The 24,534-nt window shown below is 34.9% G+C and overlaps 2 protein-coding genes and 3 long non-coding RNA genes across 5 annotated transcripts; 2 read left to right on the top strand and 3 right to left on the bottom strand.

Annotated features, from left to right (window-relative positions):
• Nucleotides 1–27: 27 nt before the first annotated feature.
• LOC138130848 (acyl-coenzyme A thioesterase 9, mitochondrial-like) lies at nucleotides 28–2,094 on the bottom strand. Its single transcript, XM_069047535.1, has 3 exons — nucleotides 1,875–2,094; nucleotides 1,756–1,820; nucleotides 28–1,705 (listed from the first exon to the last, which is right to left on the bottom strand). The coding sequence occupies exons 1-3, from the start codon at nucleotides 1,943–1,945 to the stop codon at nucleotides 477–479; spliced, it is 1,365 nt and encodes a 454-aa protein (XP_068903636.1). The 5' UTR covers nucleotides 1,946–2,094; the 3' UTR covers nucleotides 28–476.
• Nucleotides 2,095–2,645: 551 nt separating this feature from the next.
• LOC138130873 (uncharacterized) lies at nucleotides 2,646–8,627 on the top strand. Its single transcript, XR_011159659.1, has 3 exons — nucleotides 2,646–4,322; nucleotides 4,388–4,492; nucleotides 4,791–8,627. It is a non-coding gene; the product is annotated as an uncharacterized lncRNA (long non-coding RNA).
• On the bottom strand, nucleotides 7,174–7,948 carry LOC138130872 (uncharacterized). Its single transcript, XR_011159658.1, has 3 exons — nucleotides 7,807–7,948; nucleotides 7,368–7,751; nucleotides 7,174–7,306 (listed from the first exon to the last, which is right to left on the bottom strand). It is a non-coding gene; the product is annotated as an uncharacterized lncRNA (long non-coding RNA).
• A 2,873-nt stretch (nucleotides 8,628–11,500) lies between the features above and the next one.
• LOC138130871 (uncharacterized) lies at nucleotides 11,501–12,750 on the top strand. The gene is made up of 3 exons (XR_011159657.1): nucleotides 11,501–12,082; nucleotides 12,138–12,560; nucleotides 12,618–12,750. It is a non-coding gene; the product is annotated as an uncharacterized lncRNA (long non-coding RNA).
• A 9,968-nt stretch (nucleotides 12,751–22,718) lies between these two features.
• Nucleotides 22,719–24,367, bottom strand: LOC138130858 (queuosine 5'-phosphate N-glycosylase/hydrolase). The gene is made up of 3 exons (XM_069047552.1): nucleotides 23,996–24,367; nucleotides 23,706–23,921; nucleotides 22,719–23,646 (listed from the first exon to the last, which is right to left on the bottom strand). The coding sequence occupies exons 1-3, from the start codon at nucleotides 24,089–24,091 to the stop codon at nucleotides 22,966–22,968; spliced, it is 993 nt and encodes a 330-aa protein (XP_068903653.1). The 5' UTR covers nucleotides 24,092–24,367; the 3' UTR covers nucleotides 22,719–22,965.
• Between the last annotated feature and the right edge of the window lie 167 nt (nucleotides 24,368–24,534).

Genomic DNA, 24,534 nt, shown 5'->3' with positions numbered 1-24,534 from the left:
CTCTCACCCGTAAATAAAACCAAGAAATCTCACCAACAATTTATTCGCCCGATCCGTAACAAAAATAAAAAAACAACCTTGCAAGGTTAGAGAGGTAAAAAGCGCTACTCAATTACTAAAATATTTTTTAAATTAGTAAAACTAAAAATATCACAAGCTGGATTAATGCAACCACGTTAATAAAGTTGATTTGATTGAATGACCAAATTAATTTTGTTGACCAGTTTGTTATGAAAAACTAAGACCGATTCGTTGATTGATTCATACGGTCTTCACTGTTAAATTACTTGATTAGACCTGACAATACAATGGTACGAGTCAATCGGTGACTGTTGTTTTTCATGGCCGACTGGCGAATTTGTTTTAATTATTTGGTAGATGTCGACGTGACGTAAAGTAAAGCGTCCAGCGCCACCTACTGTCGACATTTCATCAAACAAGACAAGCGCCGCACATCTTCCACCTCTAAATATTCTTTAAAGCTTACTCTTATTAACAATTCCATCATCGTTTAGCATTTTAGGGCCGGCATGCGGTCCGGCCTTCATTATTTCCAAGAAATGTCTTCTCCCGTCGACATACATCATGGCCTCCTGATACGTTCTAGGGATGACCTCCTTGACAATTTCCGGGACTTCGTAGGTAAAGTGTACGATATTCGTGGTGTCGCTGGTTCCTGTTTGTGGATCGAAAGTCTCCACGTAAACGGTGATTTGGATGAATTGCATCTGAGTGAAGACCACGAAAGCGTGCATGTGGATGAGAGAATTGACCGCGATAGGCTTGCTGAATTTGATGTCGCTGATGCTCTTCACTTTGGGGCGATATTTGCTGAACTTGAAGCCTAGAACCCAGCTAAGTTCGGCCGCTTGTCGCATGATGAAGCCCCCGAAAACCGTGTTGTGAAGATTCCGGTTTTCGGGTTGGGAGAATATCGTGTTGGATATCGTGCACTCCTCCATCCAGACTGCCCCGGATGGCAAGACGACGTTCATCAAACTCACGTCCTTGTTGGATTTGGTCCTCACGTACAAATCGTGTACAATCCTTTGTTCCTCGTCGTCAGGAATCACTTTTGAAACATGTTGTTTCTCCAGTTCGATCCTGTACAACTTCCTGGTTTCTCCCCCCGCTAAAATCTCTCTTTCCCTGTCATCAGCTGGAACGATGGCATTGACAACTGCAGCTTTTGTGTTGGTGGGATCCCGTGCGGCTATCAAAAATAGGGCCCGAGTGATCCTGTGCCAGGTCCCATACATGTTCTGTTCCAACCATACCACCACTTCCATGGTAGATTTTCCGACCCAGCTCACGTGGCCCGAAATTTTGATGTCTTCTTTAGGCTTGGGGACAAAGTCGCTGAAGTCGATTCTGTCCACCAGGGCGGTGACTAGAGTTTGTGGCGACGGTATCCCTTCGGGCAGGCGTGGATTGTGAATGTGTTTCTGGGCCACCATCACCGCGAAAATGTCCATGTCTTCCAACAGGCGCCCGACGCGTACATACCCCAGGAAAGTGGTATATTTATCTTGTAAATGCAAGTCAGAAGATAGAGGGATGAGGGCTACCAAATAGCTGTCCCTCATCGATCGAGGAGGCAAGTCAGCCTGACTTTTGGGTACATATTCTAGTAGGTGGGTCCGACTTGCTTGTATTGGACTGTAACCGCTCTTGACGCCCATCACTTTCGCGATTCTTTGCGCAACTAGAAATAGCAGTTTGAGAGGTGGTCGAGTTTATGGGGGTTGTACTCACGTTCTTGGATGGTGAGAACGCTTTCGGAATTGTGGTTGGATATCTGGCGACTCATCGTGTTACCACTTCAAAAGCAATGGTCATACAAGTGCAAAGGTTAAGTAATTCAGACAACTTACAATATGAGCTTATGGGTTTGATAAAGACGATTTTTCGACGTCAAATTACGAATTATTCGTGTGGCCATCATACGTAATACTATCGTAAACGTAATACTGAATAGTTATCAAATAGTAACAAATATTTCTTTCCTACGTCATTTTATAAACATAACCTTTCTTTTGCAATACTTTATGATGAGATGATGTTATTTCAATGTCAACTTTCGTGAACATTTAAACTACTCAGTTTTAAATTAGTTCAAGTTAACACTATCTGTGATGAATACTCTGAACACGGGATGATTAATATTCGTCCACTTCTGTGTAACTTTACTGAAATTGTGTAATGTGAATTGTTTGGGGGAAAATCTAATTGAGTAGAGGTTAAAATGCGGTGGAAGTGTGTTAGATATGAAAAACGTTTAAACATTAAATAAAAAGTGCACCTATTGGTGATTAAATTTTCTAATTTACATCGTATGATCAAAAAGTCTTTGGATCAGAGTTGCCGTGTAATTAACAACACAGAATTAACAAGCTATCTATGAAATTATTTATTTCAATTATTTTTGACATTTACTTGACAACTTTCAAGTTAGCAGGTTATTTCAAAAATGTTTCAAAGAGGACATAAAATTTTTATTATTAAGTCATATCTACTACAGTAATGGAAATCGCGGTGAAAATGGTATTGTAATTGGGTTTATTCGCCTCGTTTATGTTTAAATGAGGTCCGTGAGAGATTAGCGCTACTTTGAAGTACAGTTGCGGCCAAATAAAAGCGACCACTAAATTGACATTCTATGTCATCTTTATAAATTTTGGTAATTCAGGCTTTTAAAATGAAAGTTTCTCTGGTAATCAGATACCCATACCTGTGGCACCAATAACAGTGACGGATGATGTCAATCTGAAAAATAGATTTTTATGTTATCTCCTAGGTCCTAGGAGATGATTTTTCAGGTGATTTATTATTTAATTCCGATTTACAATAGAAAAAAACTGCTGCCCAGCTTTATTTGGCCGCAACTGTACAATAAAAACTGCGGGCAGTAGAAGGAAATAATTCTATAGATGGTTTTTACATTTCATTTCTATCACGATCCAAAGACTTTTTGATCATACCAACATGCTGATTTTGATTTCTTTAGACCTGGTTTCCGTTGAGAGTACTGTACAGGGTGATTCAAGTTTTACCGCCCGCACTATTAACCCTATTAAAAAATCAGTAAAAATTGCATTCCCTTCATATAAGGCTTCAAACGTGTGCAATCAATTTTCCCGTATCACTTCATTCAGAGCCATAAAATAAAAATAAATGATTTTGAGCAAAAAATAATAATAATAAACTCACTCATTATAGTATATTATTTGACGAGCTAATAATGGCTATCATAATCCACGAGGGTGAAAGTTAAAAAACGAGCCGCAGGCGAGTTTTTTAATCACCAGAGTGGATTATAGGCATTATTCGCGAGTTAAATACGACGTTTTATCTAAGACCTACGACTTTTTTTCATAAAACACTTAGCTACAAAATTTTTAAGATCTGTGACTTATGATAAATCCCAAGTGACTTACAATAAGTCACGGATGTAATTTAGGACTAGCATAATGTATCGACAATTACGTAAATAATAAACGTATTATTTAATGGCCGTAGATAAAAGCATTTATTACACATTTGGATTTTGACGTGACAGAAAAGTGATGGCTAGTTTTTATTGCCGGCCATTGTACCTAAATTAATGTAGCGGTTATTGAATTAAAACGAAATATGTATTTACTGGCTTCATTAAAAAAATTGAAATTTTTACAGAATGTTCTATAGCGATACACAATCATTCCTGAATTTTTTGAGAATTTTAAATCGATTAGAAGTGGGTGTTTTTGCTCAGCTGGTAAAACTTGAATCACCTGTACAGCTCACCAAACGTAGCTTGAGCTCTGTGACCTTGCTGCGCACTAGACGGATCCCCCTCTAAAAACTTTTCGTCACTTCTTTCCTGTAAATAATAAATTTTAATGTGTACTAGATTAACTGACTCAGACTACCTGACCCTTCTGAGAAATGTATTTGTTACCTCTTACTCGAACATCGATTCTCTTGTTTCCCGTTGTGCGCAGCTCACGGCTCACGCTTCGTTTGGTGAGCAGTACCTACATACGTGTATGGATTCAACTGTTGGGGCCAGTTTATAGAAAGATAATTAAATATTTAATTCGATTAACCCATGACTCCGAAACCGAAACTTCCATTGGTTCAATCTGATCACGTGTTCAGTTAATCGCGCAGTTAATTAGGATTAACTTAATTTCACTTCTGTAAACTGGCCCATGGTATTGATTATTTTCCAGACAATAAAAATATAATACATATAACTCTGAAATGTGAAACACCGAAAAAACGATTGCCTTCTTCAGATGGGCTTGGTGAAGGGGAAAACAGGAAAAAATTACTTCGCAGTAAGTTATAGGTCACCAAAAACTGAAATTCTTGTTTACTGAGTATTTTGTTTTTTATTTTTTAGCGGAACAACAAACATGCTACCATGATAGTGGTGTAAGTGTAACTCCACCTCCTCCTCGTGATGTTACAATTACAACAAGAGTAATGCAACGCACAAATAAAAAACGTAAGGAATTAGTTAAATTATTAGTCATTAATAAAAAAGTAAACCTCAAGCTAAAAAATTAAGGGCCAGTTTACAGAAGCGAAATTAAGTTAATCGTAATCAAATGCGAGATTAACTGAACACGTGATCAGATTGAACTAATCGCAGTTTCGGATTCATGGGTTAAACGCGCATTAAAATTTAATTCGAATTAAATATTTAATTCTCTTTCTATAAACTGGCCGTTAGTGTTTCTTCCTTATGTATATACTTATAAGCTTAATATGTCTTATTTATATCTAAATGTGATTTATTGCAGGACCTATTCTGACATTAGCAGGAGTGAGAAGACGTCAGCTTACATGTAGAGAGAAAATTCTCTACAAAGTAGAAGTAGTAGAAGATTTTAGCCTTAGCCATTTTCAAAAAAAGCCCTAAGACATACAGGGTCTTGTCTGACGTGTTTACTCTTCCCAGTGCTGAAACTAACAGGAAAGTAGTCAGGCACGTTCCTATTAAAGCGGGCATTTGCAAAAAAAATTAAAAATGTAAGAGAAAAGTGTTGCATTTTATTATTTGATGAAATGGCAACAAAGCCAAATTTACGATTTAATAAATATGAAGATATTGTTGAAGGATTTGCAGATGGCAGAATGGATGCTTAAAAGTGTAACCACGTCACCATCGTGGAAACAACCAATTGCTTACACATTTTCCAAAGGCCCAGAATCATGGCCAAGTATTATGAAAATGTATAAAAGTATAGTGAGAGAATGTGAAGCAACTGGTCTCCATATTGTGGCATCTGTGTGTGATCAAGAAGTCACAAATTCAAAGGCCATCAAGCAATTAATTTTAGAAACAAAAGAAGTGGCTTTAAGAAAAGGTGAAGTGGAACGTCATGATGTTATAAATATTGGGAAATGCATCGTTATTCCATTATTCGATCCACCTCACCTTCTAAAATGCATCCGAAATAACATGCTCACAAAAATCTAAAATTTGTGCTTGATGGTTAAGAACGAGTGGCAAAATGGTCGGAGATAGAGAATGCATATTTTATAGACAGAAGTAGTGGAAACCTGCGAGCTATGCCTAAACTCACTGACGTCCACGTGGTTCCCAACAAAATTAAAAAAATGAGTGTGGCCAAGGCTTCACAGGTTTTCAGTACTTCTGTGGCATCCATAATGTTACTGATGAGTCGCAGTGGTTCTATCAGTGTTTGTGGTCGAAGACAAATGTCTCGAGAGGGCGAAGACACTGCAGTATTATTACAGTTCTATGACAAATTGTTTGACAGTGTCAATGAGAGCATTGGAGGGAAAATAAAGAAATTATTAAGACAGAGGACTCAGGAACGTTATTGGGATAGGGATTTGACCGTAATACGAAGCATGTCTTTTATTAAAGTCAAACCCACAGATCGATCTCGTCCTGAGGTAGGTACTACAAAATTGGCAGCTGACTTTGAACGGATTTAAACTCCTGCGATTGCATTTGACTAAATTTGGTTTTTCAAAATTTTCCGCATGAGTTTTTAATCAGGATGCATTAAAAAATTTTTTTGGACAGGTTCGTCAGCAGGGGGTTCAAAATATCAACCCAACGGTTGCTGCTTTTGGGTCCTATCGTAAAAGTCTTCTAATTAATCATTTCAATAGGTTCCACTCCAAATATGCCTAGTGTGAGGCTGATGAGTCCACAGGCCTCCTTGTCACTTTGAAACAATTTGTTTCACAAGTGCCTTCACCACAAGGGAATTCTCTTGAAATTAACTTGTATCACAGGTGAGATCATTTAAATTTATAATTAGAGGAGGCTATGACTTTAAAATTATATTGGCAACACCGTGATTTGATTGGTCAAAATGACGCTTTAAAATTCAATACAAAATATGAAACGGCGAGTTGACAGTTGTATCCAAGCCTGGTGTTTGATACAACTGTTAATTCGCAGTTTCATATTCTGTATTGAATTTTGAAGCGCCACTTTGACAAACCAAATCAAGATGTCAATGGTGTTGCCAATCTAATTATAAATTTAAATAATCTCACACGTTTGGTAGGTGGCGCTAACATTGCCCATCTGTAAAACACGGCAGATTATATGTAAATACAGCGTGATCAACAATGACTGAGTCTGTTGGCAATGAAACAATTGAAAAGTACTGGTGTTTTTTTGTCTCGTAATTGGCACTGGAACTGACCAGATTTTTGAACTTGAGACGACATTAAAAACATTTTTGGTTATGCCGGTTATGTTTGTGCTATTACAAAAATGAACCTTTGATGGTAAATTTCAAATTTGCAAAATTTCATTGTCACCAACAGATTCAGTCATTATTGATCACACCGTATATAGGTACAGTCGATGGACAAATAAAACTGGGACACAAATGACCATCACATAAGTCAAAATTTACAAATTTGCATCGTTTAAATACGGCTTTGTCACAAATAGGTTAACTTTCATATGACATATTCTATAGATACTGACAAATATACAGAGTGATCAACAAGAAACCAAATCAAGAGTGCTACCTCATCTTTTGTTTTATCGAAACGTATTTCTAACGAGGATCAGCCGCTTTTATTTACTTGCTGTGCACTCGTTTTGTTGGTTGCCTACCTCTCAAAAATCTATTATTAATTGCCTTTATAAATTTTTTGTAATTCATGAATAATACATTTAAAAGCAAGTTATAATTAATTATTATTTATTATTGATTAAGGAAAAAACACACAGTTACACAAAATTCCTTCATAAGGCACAATCTTGAGTTACAAAATTTTAAAAATAATTATTTTTCACAATTCTTTGTTTTGTTGTTTTCTGTAAGAAAAGTGTAAAAGTTATTTATTATTCTCTAATTTTTGGGTAATTGAGAACTTACTCGTATCTTTTCTAGCAGTGTTTAAAACATTTAAATTACTCCAAGGTCAAAAAATAAGTTTACACAAAAACTGCTCAAAATGTTCTCCATTGTGGTCCAGACAGAATCAAACTCGCCTCTCATAATTTCAAAAACCCTTATGAAGCTGTTAATTTGTTTAGGGTAATGTGTGGGTTTTATTTCTTGCAACACACAAAGGAAAACAAATTAATATCCTTCTTAAAAATTTTCTGATAAGTGCCATAACACAATTTAACTTGTTGTCTTAAACGCCTTATGGAAGTTGAGGGATGTTCCTTGATAATTTGTTGAACATTTTGCACCATTTCTAAAATTTGAACTAAGGACTGACCTGACTTCTTCTTAATGATGGGTTATGATTTGCTAAAATTAGGCACTATAATTTTAAGACATTGATAAACTTGTTGATAACCAATACCATCAGGTTCGGATATCTGGCTTGAAATTCTTCGGTGTAAGGGGGTACAAAGTAAGGCCAGTCTTCATTTTCTTGTTTCACCCTCTTTCGAAAATAATCTAATAAAAATGCCTTCTCTTTAATGGTAAAACCCATTTTACAACTTATTCTGGGATAATTATTGCTTACAACTTAAATAAACGTCTGTAAACTTTGCCGAAATCGAAGATTTGTTTTCTAGGTTAAATCACTTAAATTGTCAACAACAACAACCTTGAATTTTGAAATGTGACATTTCAACGAAACATCCCCGTACCAGTAGCGTCGCGTTTGGCAATAAAGATGATAATTTACTTACTCTTACATCTTACAAATGTAAAATGTTGCTCTTGTTAATCTTATAAATTGTTTTCCTTATGTTATAATAATAATAAAATGCACAATTATAATTCCAACGTCTAAAATTCATAAGGTATCATTTTTTATTAAGTAGCGTTTGACACCATAAATTGTCTACGCCCATGTTTTGACCGCTTATGTGCATATGATTTTGCTACGACGTGACCGATAATTTGCAACGCTTGCTCTGATTTGGATTCTTGTTGATCACTCTGTATTGACAATTCAATGGTCTGATTTACATAGATTAAATTTTAAGTGTCCCAGTTTTATTTGTCCACCGACCGTATGTCCATCCCCGTGCATGGTAACTGTATTCAAGTTGGCATAACTGAACTGAAACGATAGTTTCATTTTACAAAAACGAAACTTGTGCATTACGGAAATTTAAAATAATGCGGAAAAGAAAGACATTTTTACTCAATAAAAAAAATACAAACTGTTTTGGTCTTTAACCTAACTTTTCATTTTCCCCCAGATGAAAATTCATCAGAGCGAGGCCTCCATGAATATACAGGCTGCGACCAACAAATAGTGACGTCACGAAATCCGGCTGACTTCTGTGTAACTTATAATACCCAATATAAAGACAATTATGTATTTCAATGAGTAAAACTGAATATTGTTTGAAGAAAAATACTTTTCATGATAAAAAACAATAAATAGGGTTTTCCACATCACCTGAGAGGTACCCAATAGATGCGTTGGCTCTTGTGGAGGCCTCGCCAATAGCCCTATCTCCATGTGTTTTATACGTTTAACTCTTACATTTTTTAAATATTCACCAAGATTTGCAGAGTAATTTTCACCACAGTTGGTAAAATTTATAACAAAATCTGAATGGGTGGTAATGTATGTTAAACAATTTTCACAACCGTTAACAAATTTAATTAGTGAATGTGCACAGTATCCGGCAATACAGAACAGAGATCACAATATAGCAGAATTTGGGGATGTATCAAATGAATTCTTTAATGTCTGAAAAGAAAGAGATGTTTTCAGATAAGTAACACAGGCCTGCAAAACAAAACTTTTTAAGCCATGTTTTGATTTTGATAACTGATTTTGTATAACATTGGAGCCCTGATTACAAAAACACAATTCATTTTTTTGTATCACGTCAGGTTTTTTCACAATTAACAAAAAAAAATAAGCAATTTATTTAGGAAATTAAGATGTTTATAATAATTCTTGGTTAATAATCTAACTAAATTTTTTATTCCTTATGAGAATGGCATCTTTAACGCTTTGTGAGGAAACTTCTTTTAATTGATTGCCTGCTGTATATTTTTTTTGGGTACATCGCGCTGTAACATCCAGCAAAAGTCTACCATCATTGATAGGCTCCATCTTCCTTGATATCACCTGTCCATTTGTTTTATATCTTGGTCAAGACGTTCCCCTTGTTCCTCGCTGACAGCATCAAGATTTTTAGGAAAAAGATTTAAGTGCGAAAAGAGGAAATTCACTTTCAAACTCATATTACATCCCAAAATGTGAAAATTTTTAAACATGATTCTTAAAATATTTTCGTAGTCTTCATCTTTGTGAATTCCAAGCAATGTTTCTACGACGTTCTTAAATGCCGTCTAGGCATTCCTTTCAACAACATTCATAGAATTTTGAAAATCATTACCTTTGTACAAAGATCTTATTTGAGGTCCTAACCTCTTTTAATTTGGCATTGGACAGATCTGGTAACTTTGTACATTAATACTTGAAACATTGTCCATTTTTATCAAGAGGCTTTACAAATTGCTTCATCAAACAGAGTTTGATATGCATTGGTGGTACCTAATACTACTTTTTTAGGATACAAATAAATTATTTTTTATTATTGCTTCCCGGTACAAGTCTAGTTCTTAAAGGCCACTTCTTTTGAGTCCAATGCTTGTCTCGTGCCCGGCAGTCCCACTCGCAAATAAAACAAGGAAATTTCGAATATCCATATTGTTGTCCGATATTACAATATCGAAATTTTGAAATAATTCATTCATTTTAGGTGAACATTTCAATTTTAAGAAAAAACGATTTGTGGAAAAACTAGACGTGATAGCGCAAAACCAAAATCAGTTTCGTAATCAGGGGGTCGAAATTGTTCAAAAACTGTCAATTTTATGCAAACATCGAAATCAGTGCAGACCTGTGTAACCGAAAAAGACCAATATCATTTTCATCTCTGTCATCCACTGAAAAGTCTTTTAAAGAAAATGTTCCAAATTTCGCGGGCTTTAATTTAAGAAGGCTTATTAACACGTTTATTTTTTTTTCTGACTCAAGAATTTGTGTTATAGAAACGTGAAAGTGTGACCCGCTCATTTGCCTATATTTTCCAAAACGTCCTTCCAATTTGTTGGTTTGGAATTTTCCTAACAAAACGTATTTAATTTCAAAGCTTTCAAACAAATACTGGACTAAATTAATTGAGGCTTTTGTTGTACGTTTCAAAGCAAAAAATGTATCACTTGTTAATTTACCAGGATGCCCATTTTTTAAACTTTCAAGGGGTAAACATTCCCACGCGCAAAGAAAATCATAAAATTTTAACGAAAACTAAATATTTTTATCATTCAGTTCCCTTATTGGATCTCTAAAGGAGTCACGTTGATGGTATCCTGATTTGGGTGAACGTACTATTCTCCACCAATGAAGTATAGTTTTTAAAAATTCCGCTGTTCCAGCCGAAGTTTCCTTACAGGATATAGAGCAACAATATCTTCATTCTTAGAAAAAACTGAACTTGACATAAACGCTTGAATTCTAGTGGCAACTTCGTTCTGCTCAGTACATCCAATTAAACTGCCACCTTTATATGTATTCAATTTTAGGAGTGACATGAATTTCATCAAATAAAATATTTACTACTTTTTCGTGTTTATCTAAATGCAGAATTTTTCCTTAAAGTGTTATATCCACCGGGAAATTGAAAAAAAGAGAAGATGCCCACAAAAACATTTCTGTTGAATATTGAGGATGACGGGTTAAAGCTAGATTTAATTGTTCTGTTACAAAATTTAACTTTTTCACGGCAATGTTTTCATCATCATTAGTGTCATCTAAAAGGTCTTCTATTGATTTTTCTAAATCCTCACATGCTAATTTTATGGCTGTAATTTTATCCACAACTTTATTAATCTATGAAGTTTGAATTTAAATGACTCAATAAACAATCAAATTGTGACCATTTTGAACACATTGAATCATTTCCTAATATCCATGAAAATTTTGAAGAAGGAATAATTTCATTGTCACAAAAAAAAATTACTTTCAAGTCTCTAAATATTTTGAAACCTAACGTGATTGTTGGACATACAGAGTGATCAACAAGAATCCAAATCAGAGCAAGCGTTGCAAATTATCGGTCACGTCGTAGCAGAATCATACGCAAATAAGCGTTCAAAGCATGGCCGTAGACAATTTGTGGTCTCAAACGCTAGTTTATAATAAATCATACCTCATGAATTTTAGACGTTGGAATTATAATTGTGCATTTTATTATTATTATAAGATAAGGGAAACAATTTATAAGATAAATAAGAGCAACATTTTACATTTGTAAGAGTAAGTAAATTATCAGCTTTATTGCCAAACGCGACGCCACTGGTACGGAGATGTTTCGTTTAAATGTCACATTTCAAAATTCAAGGTTGTTGTTGTTGACAATTTAAGTGATTTAACCTAAAAAACAAATCTTCGATTTCGGCAATATTTACAGACGTTTATTGGAATTGTAAGCAATAATTATCCCAGAATAAGTTGTAAAATGGGTTTTACCATTAAAGAGAAGGCATTTTTATTAGATTATTTTCGAAAGAGGGTGAAACAAGAAAGTGAAGACTGGCCTTACTTTGTACCCCCTTACACTGAAGAATTTCAAGCCAAATGTCTGAACCTGATGGTATTGGTTATTAACAAGTTTATCAATGTCTTAAAATTATAATGCCTAATTTTAGTGAATCATAATCCATCATTAAGAAGAAGTCAGGTCAGTCCTTAGTTCAAATTTTAGAAATGGTGCAAAATGTTCGACAAATTATCAAGGAACATCCCTCAACTTCCATAAGGCGTTTAAGACTGCAAATTAAATTGAGTTAATGCACTTATTGCAAAAATTTTGAAGGAGGCTATTAGTTTGTTTCCCTTGTGTGTTGCAAGAAATAAAACCCACACATTACCTTAAAGAAATTTTCACCATAAATGAATTTTGGCAGTCCATTTCACCTGACAGCTTCATAAGTGTTTTTGGAAAATATGAGAGGCGAGTTTGACTCTTTCTGGACCACAATGGAGAACATTTGGAGCAGTTTTTGTGAAAACTTATTTTTTGACCTTGGAATAATTTAAATGTTTTAATTAAACTGCTAGAAAAGATACGAGTAAGTTCTCAATTAACCAAAAATGTGAGAATAATAACTTTAGCACTTTTCTTACAGAAAACAACAAAACAAAGAATTCTGAAAAATAATGACTTAAAATTTTGTAACCAAAGATTACGTGCCTTATGAAGGAATTTTATGTAACTGTGTGTTTTTTCCTTAATCAGTAATAAATAATAATTAATAATAACTTCCTTTTAAATCCATTATTCATGAATTACAAACAATTTATAAAGGCAATTAATAATAGATTTTTGAGAGCTAGGCAACCAACAAAACGAGTGCACAGCAATTATATAAAAGTGTCTGATTAGTATACGACGTACGTTTCGATAAAATAAAAGATGAGGTAGCACTCTTGATTTGGTTTCTTGTTGATCACTCTGTACATTGGATTCACAATCAACTTTAAAAAAATTAATAACATTTGCAGAAATTTTATAAAAGGAATCAAACAAATGTTTCTCTTGAAATTTTAATAAAAAGTTGTCAAAATTTACTATATCATCATCGCGACTCCATGCCTGAAAAACAGTTTCATCGCTATCTGATAATTTCTGTCGCCTTTCGTCTGGATGTTTTCGTTTTTTTCGCGATACCTTTGTCATATATGAGGGTTGATTATGAAATATTGAAGGGACAGCGTTTTTAATTAGTTTTGGAATTTTTCTTGCCACTTCTAGCAGGGATCCATCGTCTCTGGTCATTTTATCGACTCTTATAATCGATGACTCTGCGAAATGTTTGATGCATACTACTGAATATTTTGTTGGAATAAATGACTCCCTATGAATGCATTTAATCCATCTTTTTTTCATTTCTTCATCTTTTGGAAAAGAAAAGACGGTCACATACGTATTAGTGCTATTGTAATTGCTTGAACAATTAGGCACACAGCATTTAGAAGGCATATTTAATGAAAGGAAAAAGACTCACCCAGGTATATGTTATATCGCACCAACCAAAAGTTTATTTTATACCTAACTAATAATTGTATGTATATAACTTTCACTGTTTTCATTTGTTGCAAAAACACAAATTTTCGGTGCACTTCAAACACAGCCAGCGGCCATATATTAGCTGACGCTAACAGCATCAATCAATCACTTGAAATGAATTAACGTTTTTCACTGATTTCAAGAGTTGTCTTCAACATAAATTTGATAAATATAAAAAGACTACCACCTTTAATTTATCACTTTTACTTTCTTGAAGTTTTTTTGACACTTTTTACAAAGAAAACTTGCGAAAACGGGACTATTTACACGCCGCGATAAACGAACAAATAGACTGTTTTGAGCTCCCGCTCGACGCACCGCATGGACGAGAGCCTGAACGTCTGACGTCAGATCACGTGACACAAGCATTGTTCGCGGCCTCTATCTATCTCGGAGGTTACAGATACCGTTATCTCTGACGATACCACAGTACGATACCAAAGTTGCCGCGTCCCTAGATACCGCATCTAGCGGTATTGATGGATCTTGAATATCATGCGAACACATACACACTTTAGGAATTCTGTGTAACTGTGTACACACGTTTGTAAATACTGACTACTGAGATATACAGGATTCCAAGTGTTCTGTGGGATTACAGGTTATTATTATCACGACCTGCTGTATTATAACCGGCGTGTTCAAAAGTATCGTGTGTTCCAATAAAAACTCACTCGCAGTAAGCCATGACTATTGGAGAAAATCAGCGAAGTGCAGCGAAGTGGCTGACCTCTGGTGGTAATTTTTGAACTAACGAAATAGGGAAAACAAATGTTTACGTATTGGCCGTAATACATTTCAATCGCCAAAAAATAGCCAAATTCCTTTACTTTTCATAATAAATTGTGCATGAAGTGATAACGAGTACCTCAAAGTGTTATTGTTCCGTGCCGCAGTGTGATACAGTGTGATATTTAGTGAGCAAAGACATTTCTCTGCACTATTTCCATGATGTTATTTCCCAATGAAAAAGTCTAAAAAATACCAAGCAGGAAGTTTTAAAAATCGGAAAACCTATTAAAGAGCTTCTAGAAATAAGTGAGAATAGAGTCAATTGCTTTATTGGCCCCTAAGAGTTGGGTATCAATCCCTAATAATAGACTGTTTAAAACCCCTTGCAGCAGTTCAAGATGTTGCGATTTTTTGCAAGCAGACTCAGGGACTCAGGCTAAATTCGGAGATATTTTTATTGGGGGTTACAAAGCACTTTCTATCAACCGATTTTATACCTTTGGGCAAGTTTGGGAAGCTTTGATGATTATTGATTATAGCTTTTTACACAACAGCAAAAGGTGTCAAGTGAGACAATTGAAACTCACAGCCATACCCTCTCACAATTTATCAGTGGGTACTCACAATAAAACCGTAAAATGTCGACAAACTACTAATAGGTAACGCTTCTTAGGTACTATAATAACAAATTTTATTGACCGAACTAGTGTTGTTTTTTTGTAGTTCATGAAGGTTAAATTTTGGTGTAAAAGAAGCAGGAAATGATCTGGGTAACGCTGCTGATGCTGACAAATTTTCTCCAACGATGGATGTTAATGAAGAAACAGCACAACAGACAAACATAAATGTTGAAGATCCAGTTCAGAAAGTTGCAATGACAAAGGTCTTGGTAGACAAATCAACGCAAACTGATAATCTTGGTGGTTCTTATAACTTGCAATTTGTTTTAAACCATTTATTATAATGTAAAATGTAAAAAATTGTTACCGGCAAATTAAATCCAAATACAAATGAAATCAGCTGTTCTTTGTTTTCCCTATTTCGTTCGTTCATGGCCTACTAAATCTGAATTGTGCTGCGCTTATTATTATTATTATTCGAACTTTTAAGGAAATTACGTTTTTCATGTTGTGTAATTAGAATTTTCAAAAGTAATTTTGAATGCCTCTAAGGTTGGTTACTACCAATTGAGAGAGAAATTAATCATTTGCAACTGGAATTCGCTGCCTTACATTTTTGACATGGTTACGATATCTTTTGTTTATCACTAGAAACCACATAGCCTCCAACTTAACCAAATTTATGACAATCTAGTAACGAATATCCCTAAATCCTAGAGAGTAATTTCTTGTTGAGAAATCTATTATACTAAAGTAACTTTTCCTAATAAATTTTTAATTATTTTCTTATCTATGAGTCTATTTTAAACAATGTTGCTAGTTTCTTTATTACAAGAAAATAGACTATTTTTAATACTTGAATAGATTTTCTTTTCCAGTGAAGTTTTATTTGACTTTTCATAATGCATGAGACGCTACTTCTACAGGTAACTGGAATTTAATTAACCCAATTTGTTTAATGACACGTTGATACCAATCAGACATCATAAAAAAAATAATTAATTGGATGATGCTAAATTGCAACAAGATGGGTCAATCATCTGTACTGCATCACGTACTCTAAACTTATTTTGGAGATTCATGATAAATCGCAGATAAATGATTTTTTCTTGATGTTTTCAAAGACTTGCTTATTTTTAGTTTCCAAGACTAATATTTTTATTAAATTATGAAAACTAATGTCAATGCATTTCAACACAGAATAATTAACGAAAGTGTACCTATCAAACGTGTCAGAGCTCCTGTGGTTTAATTTTTTTTGTTTAATCTTTGTATTATGTTTTAAACATAAATTTAAATGTTTTCTTTTGTTTGGTGATACATACATACTTCCAAATGTTTGTACTTTTTTTATATTTGACAATTAAAAAAAAATCATTCTTTTCCCTGTATTTCTCTCTTTTTCTTTCTTTTTTTGCACATCTGTTGGTTAACTTGTACTGCTTACGTTGTGCAATCTTTTTTTTTCCTTTATACATCATTAATTTGTCTTATTATTACCTCCTATGTCTACTGTATTGTCTTTTTTGGACGAAGGTCTCGAAATTACTGTTTTGTTGGTCATTTCTTTTCTTTGTTCATTCAACCAACTCTTTCTTTTTTTATTTAAGTCTTTTACAGTAGTCTAAGTAATTTGTTTATTTTCCAAATTTTCATGATTTCATGAACAGTTTTAATCTTGCTTCGCCTTAAGCTACATTTTAGGAACTCACCATACCTACCGGTGACTTTTTTAATGTCATGATTATTGACGATTGAAATATATCGGGCGTTCAAATGAAATCCAGGGCTGGAAAGGCGTTGGAAACCGTCAATTGTTTTGCCTTTTTAAAGTGTAAATTGACAGTTGTAATTAGAGCATGTTGACAACTAACCTAGAATTTAAAAACAAAAAATCTTTCTAATAAGCGCAGCGCAGTTCAGATTTAGTAGGCCATGGTTCGTTCAATTTGCAGCGCCATCTTGCGGTTGCTGATTTTCTCCAATAGAGATAGATAGACTGGTCATGTCGATTTTAGGATCACTGGAAGTAGTTCATTTGTTACTTACAAATTTTCATCATATTGTGAGTGACAGATAACCTATAAATTTACTTTAGTAGTTCATTTCACATCTGGTACTAAGACATACTTCACTTTTGTCATGGCTTGCTGCGAGTGAGTTTTTTGTGGAACACACGATATAATTTGAGTGATCCCCGCAGAGCGCTAGTGTACGGGCGCTTTTTGGGGATATTATTCATCATTCATTTTTGTCACCGAAAGTTTTGCTCGTTCAAATGACATTCGAATTTAAAATCAGTATTGTATTAGAAAGAAAATATGAACTTACTGTACTCAATCTTAACTCTAAAATCTAAAATCATGTACACGTACAACGTGATCAAGAATGACTGAATCTGTTGGTGACAATGAAAATTTGAATAATTTTGGTAGAGCTCGTGCCAACTCTCATGATCGATGACGCAGAAACCAAAATGCGTACCGAAGCGTCTGTACTATTCGAATTAAAAACATCGGTACCATTTTGTCACGCTTTACAGATTTTTGAGCTAATTTATGTTCATATTTATTTGGCGAGAAGCCGACAAGTCCTTAGATAATGTCGGACATTCTAATCCAAATCCTTGAACAGTATAAAATGCAAATTTGCAGCCACCCTGAAAATTTGAACTTAACGACCGACATTTTTACCTTTCACTTATCAAAATTGGGCTCTGCCTTCGCGCAGCTTTTGTCAAGGTCATCGATCATGACAGTTGGTACAAGCTCTACCTAGTAAAATGTGTACGGCAATGAAGATACAGTAAGTTAATTTTTTTTAAATTTTTGAAACCGGTCCTGCTCAAATTTGCGCTGATGTGTTAGAAATTGGAATTGACAAAAAAAAAAAATCAAATGAGCATGGACGTTAATCAAAACTACTGTCAGAGTTGTCATCTAATTAGTCAAAATGGCTTTATTATTAGGAAAATAATGAGCTCACAGATATGTTGCAAATGCATGGACAATGTTATCACGTTATCAGAATGCATCTGCAGCGTCCAGAAGTCCAGAGAGTATTGCAAAGCGATTTCCGGAAAGACACCATTCTGGGCCAGGTTAGTTATTAATCTAGTACAGCGGAGAAATGGACAGGATCGGACTTAAAATTTTAGAAAACAATAAAAATATACAATCAATTATCTCCGTTAATGCAAACATTTTACTAAGAAGATTTAGGCTAAAATAATGTGTAGTACCTCGTGTTACAAGGAACGCACCAACTTCAAGAACACCCGTATTGTGAAAAATGCAATATGTAGATACTGTTTTAATCAAGAATGTTTATAAAATCATTCTGAAGTTTGTGAAAAATTTTACAAATGCTCAAATTGTAATAAAATACTCAAAAATGGTTGATGAAGGTAACAAAATGATTAAAGAAGGCAATAAAATAATTGAAAAAGGAAACAACAAGATTAATATGTTTACCGGCAAACATTGCCCAGAGATGGGGATGATCCAAAAGGGTAGTCAAATGATTAAAGAAGGTAACAAAATTATATGTAGAAGATAGCAGTAAAGAACACAGATGTGGGTGGCAAAAATGTAGAAATTGCTATAAGGAGGTTGAAATACTTATAAATATAAATGTTATATGCAGTGGAAACGGCAAAAAGGTGGAATATGTGAAACAACAATGAAAGACGGTGATGAAAAATACAAAGTAAAAGGTTGTAAAAATTGTGATAGAAAAGGTTGTACAGTAACTTTTCCTGATAAAACAAACAAAAGAGTAAAATATCACATTTATCAATGTAAAAAATGTAAAAATTGTGTTAAAATACCAAGAAAGAACGAAAACAGTTATCAATGTCTTAATTGCGGATGTTTATTTACTACAACTAAATGCACTTACACACAAAAATATTTATTCTTTGATTACGAGGCAATGCAGGAAACGGGGACTCATGAACTTAATTTAGTTATAGCTCATGATTTTTACGGTAATGTTGATTCCTTTATAATTATAACCAACGAAGATTTCTGTAAATGGTTAATTTCTAGAGATCATAAAGGATACACAGCAATTGCACATTATGGAAAAGGTTATGATTCTTACTTTATTCTAAAATATTGCGTTGAAAACGGTATTAAACCTTTCTACATATACAGTCTGTGCATTCTCAAACTCGAACATAGGCATTTAACATTGAATTGAACGTTTTTGCTGATTCCTGCTCGCCAATTGAACTTACAGGTAAGGTAATGGTATCAATAGAAAGATAAAATTATTGCCCTTGAAATAAAAAGATTAATAATAAGATTAAAGGTGCTATTTTTATTTTAAAATACTAATTTAAAACTTGGCGATATTTAAATATGACATGCCATGATTTTCAAATTGGACAGCATTTGTCGAAAAATTTAGTAATTTGTTGGGTTAAGTCAGCGAATTTTGGTAAATTACTGTCAAAATTATTTACGGAAAAATGAATAGTTACTCCATACTCCATAGATTAAGACAAATTTCTCTTGAAGTAAGTTTATGTACATCGCGGATACTGAATATCCTCAGGAAGTACCGAGCGATCATTTAAAAAATAAATCGAGTTTGCTTTGGAGCCTATGCTATAGCATGGGTTGCCATAGGTAACACGCCGACTCGATTTATTTTTTAATTGATCGCACCGTACTTGACATGTTGGACATTAATTACACTACATTTTTGAAAAGTTGACAAATCTATGACGTTTTGCTGTACTAGTTTTTCATGAATTCGATAGTACTATGGCGGCCACAAAATTTTGGCCGTCACTTTCTTGACATTCAAGAAAAGTGTAAATAAACCTTTAGGAATCGTAACCCTACTTTCGATTCTTGTCATTTTGACAATCAATTTAAACTGTTTGAAGCTCAGATATTCCAAAAATCCGACATCAATGAACAAAATTAGAGCAATCGTACATAGATAACCTTAGGTAAACGTTCTATATAGTAGAAATGACAAAATAATTTTGAGTTTTGCAATTTACCACCCAAAAAATAACGTTCATAATCAAGATGACAATAAAGTACGGATTACAATTTTTTTTTTTTGAATTGACAGACAATGACGGCCAAAATTTTTTGGCCGGCATAGTACTATCGCGGCCACGGAATTTTGGCCGTCACTTTCATGTCAGTTCAAAAAAAATGGATGTAGTCCATGCTTTATTGTCATTATGATTGACTTTTGGAATTGACATCCAAAAATTTGTCACTGTCATACTTCATTCAAATAGTTGCGAACATGGCACCGATACTCTATTTTAATAAAGTGCAGATAATATCCCTGTTCCAAGATGGTCTATCACATTCAAAAATTTCGGAACGTTTAGGTATAGGAAGAAGCACGATAAGTGCAATTATTAAAAGATGGAGGCAAGATCAAAGAGTGGAACGACGTCCAGGTTCCGGGGACGTCGAATTTCTACACGTAATCAAGACAACTTTTAACTGTGATACGAAACAGTCCTTTTACTACTGCTACTGCAGCAGTGAATATCTGTAATTTCCCGGGCTCCGTCAGAACTTCACGTCGTCGTCTGAGGAATAGTGAACTTCGAAACCACGCAGCTGCTAGGAAAATACGTCCTACCCCTCAGCATAAGGAGGCAAGAGTTGGATTTGCTTTAGAGCACTTAGCAAAAGATAATGCTTTTTGGAGTCGAGTTGTGTTCTCAGACGAAAAGGTCTTCCAGTCGTCGCACAATGGTCGTGTTAGGGTGTATAGACCACGAAACAGCCGATATGATGAACGCTACGTTGAACCGACAGAACGATCCGGTCGCTTTTCGGTTAACGTATGGGGGTTGATTTCTGCTGAGAGTCCTGGGGTAATGCTCCATGTGGAAGAGCGGCTGAACTCTGGCGTTTATATTAGGATCCTGGAAAATGTGATGCGCCCTTCAGTGACTAGGGTTTATCCCAATCAAAACTTTATCTTTCAGCAAGACAACTGCTCCGTGCATACGTCTCATAGGGTAGCAACATGGTTCCAGGATCAAAATATAAACGTCCTCGACTGGCCCAGTCGTAGTCCAGATGTGAACCCGATAGAGAATATGTGGGGTTTTTTGGTAAGGCATTTGCAAAAACAGAGACAAATTTATCGTAATAGACAGGAACTCCTTACTGCGATCACTGATGCATGGCACGCGTTACCTCAGGACTACATCAGAAATCTATGCCTTTCCTTGCCCAATAGACTAAGAAAAGTTTTAGACGCATATGGGGCAGTTACAAAATACTAGTTTTTTTGCATGTTTCTAATACCTACCTATTTATTATGTTTTTATTTTATTTTTATATTTATTATCCCTACCTATTTACGTTTTCTTTCTCTTTGTCAACATTAGGTTAATAAAATATCATTGTTTGATCGTCACTTAAAGTAGCTTTACAAGATATCGCATTATGTGCAGGAAGGCATGTTTGTGCTTATTTAATGAAAGGCGTTATGCAGCACATGCGCACCTGCGCTAGGGTGCACAGATCTTACAGAGACTACCGAGAGCTAAGATTCAAGAAGATCCAAGAAAGTCTTGTCTTGAATCCGAGGGAAATGAATCTCTTTGCGTTCTTCCTGCATATACATATATAATATATGTGTGCTTGACTTGTTGCAGGCAATGAGGAAGCGCATTTTCATGCAAGTCAGTCATCGTCAAAATGACAAGTGTTGAAATAGCAGAAAGTGAGGTTATGAATACGTAAGGGCCGCTTTACATCTCATGTCAATGGAATGACAAGTGACGGCCAAAATTCCGTGGCCGCAATTGTACAAGCTGTATCTGAATTGAATTCTGAAAACGTGTGTTACTTTTAACCAGTGAAAGATCTCGCCAATTTTTGAAACTTTTCTCTATAACATTGTGCAAGTTTTCCAAGCTTTTTTGCAACCCAATTTTTACAAAACGTGCCGTTTTGTGTGATTAACGCGTAGAGGGGATTAACGAAACGCTGTCCAAAAATCAAAAAACCATTGTGGTGCAAATGACTTATTTGTCACTGTGATAGGTGATAAAGTCCATTCACGTTGGATTTCCCTCTCAAGGTCAAATAATTAAATTTTTTGGCGCTGTAATTATGTTTTGTAAATAGCGACATGCAGTAAACACCGTACAGGTTGAATTGAGCATTGCTAAATCGCATTATGTTGGTTAGCTGCATGTCACTATTTACAAAACATAATTACAGAGCCAAAAAATTAAATTATTTGACCTTGAGAGGAAAATCCAACGTGAATGGACTTTAAGTAATGGAAATGTCATGAAAAATGTGTTATTTGCACCACAGTGGTTTTTTGATTTTTGAACAGCGTTCATAGTCTGTGTCTCTTTGTAAACGTGACAATTTTAATTATTTAATCTTTTCTATATCCTGTTCACGTTGGATTGAACATCAGTGGGAGTTGTCATAGTAATAGGTCGGGTCATTTGCACCACTGATGTTCATTTCAACGTGAACAGATATTATCCTCAAAGTTGGCGTTAAAGAAAGAGCCGGTACCTCAATATTTTTCCACTTGCTATAGTGTAGTCCACCATGACGATAAATGCGGGAATTTGGAGGTTTTCTCTCAAAAGTTTCCGAAATACACGATATTACTATTTAAACAAACAAACGTCACTTTCTCCGCCCGCTGTTTACTTTCTCGAAAGCCGAAAAATGGGAATTTTGACCACGGAATTATGGGTAATGGCACATCCAGAATTTTAATTTTCCAATTCTTCATTCTTTTCCAACACACGAAATCTCGTTACGCACAAAGAGACAACTAGAATCTTTCTGGAATTTTATTACTGGATCAAATCCGTTAACACACAATAAACACTATTCAAATTTGAATGATTTTAACATGCTTCAGATTTAAACACAAATTAAAACTTTCTATAAAGTCAACAACGACCATTTTTATAGTTAATAAAAAAAAGTTAAATGCTTAGGCTTAACATTAATTTATTGATTACTTAGTTACTAAGTAACTACTGAGGTAATGGTTGTGGTTGTTATGTGCATATTATACGGATTAATAAAAAACGGAGAAAGTTTTGTGAAATGGTAGTTTCTTCTCCAAAATTTCCTTGGCGTGTTTTCTTCTGAAGTCCCACAGGAAATGATCAATTAAAATCGCGTTCACTTCTTTATCTTTCAGTTTCTTGGCTGCGTATTCTTTCAACAATTCCACGGCATGTATGGAACAGGCTCTGATTTCCACTTCATCTTTCTCCCCATTTTCAAGTGTTGTGTTTTCTTGCAATTTCTTTGTGAGATCTTCGCTATATTCGAAAACGCCATAGTACAACAGCGTTTGAGGGACTCTGTAATCAGCGAACATCGTAATTTCGTCAATATCTTTGAAATGTCCAATTCCTTCATTTTTATAGCACGCCCAGAGATCTCCAATTAAGATCTGCGCCCTTTTGTGTATGGCCACCTTGTGGTCCTCGTACACAGCTTCATCTTTGAAGCATTTGAAATTGTTCACTATTAAACCAAGCAGCGCAACTGCACTATTGTTGGCTTTTTTGACACAGTTTTCAAAAGATCCTTCAAAGTTTTCGAGCAGAACTGTTCCTACTTCATGTAAACATTTGACACGTTCAGAGAATAGTGGTACTGGGACATCATTGTCACTGCGAAGTATTTTGGCAAGGTCTTTGTCAGTGATTTCTGAATAAAATTTTGGGTTCAAAATGTCCACTTTTTCCTAAAAATAGTTAAAAAGAAGTAGAGTAAGCTTCAATCAGTGTAGTTTTTTAAACATACTTTTAGGGCTCTATTAATTGCGGCGCAAAGTGCAAAATATCCTGTGTAGCCATCTACTGTCCAACCTACTTCATCTTCCAAAGACCAAAAGCAGAAGTTCAGTGTGTCAACAACAAACAACCAGTCGAGAGCCCAGGGATCTTCTGCTTTTGGGTGTAACTTCACTTGAGTGAAATTTTCTGATGAGAGTTTTCCACTCTCAATTTCTTGCACAATCTGCAACAAGACAAACGAATTGAGATTTGTTGAAACAATATTTAATAACTTGCGGCAATAAAATCGAAGCTTACCACATCTCCCAATTTCTGGATGCCTTCTTCTTTGATTTTAACGTTTTTGCTGAGGGACGCTACCAATTTTCCAGATTCACGGGGAGACAATGTCATTGTGAGCGCCGGTTTTTTTCTTTTGTGTAAATTCTGCAATAATAAAAGTGTGCACACTTCCAAACCCGGGTCGCCGATAAACCACGTTAAGATACGTTAATCGTTAACGTAAATTCTTACGTCGTTACTTCAAAAAACATTAAGCAAGATTTACATGCACGCGTGGGGAAGCGTAACCGCGCGCGCTTTCAAAAATTCAAAAAAGATTCAAAAATTTGCAAAGTGCCGCGCGAATATTGCGGGAAATGTAAGAACAGAAGTTTTGTTCCTAGAAAAGGAATTTTAGCGGATTTTCGTCGATTTAGATTTAGAATATCGAAGAAATGCGTTAATTGCAGAACATCCAATTGCGGACAATTACAGAATGTTTGAATGAAGGATTGTGCATGTTATTTTCTCATGTTCTTAAAATTGTGTAATAATCAGAATGGTATATCCAGGTA

Source organism: Tenebrio molitor, chromosome 5 (genome assembly GCF_963966145.1).
Source record: "Tenebrio molitor chromosome 5, icTenMoli1.1, whole genome shotgun sequence".
In the NCBI taxonomy this organism is placed as follows: domain Eukaryota; kingdom Metazoa; phylum Arthropoda; class Insecta; order Coleoptera; family Tenebrionidae; genus Tenebrio; species Tenebrio molitor.
The sequence above is the reverse complement of the archived record's forward strand: the minus strand, read 5'-3'. Positions and strand labels throughout refer to the sequence as shown.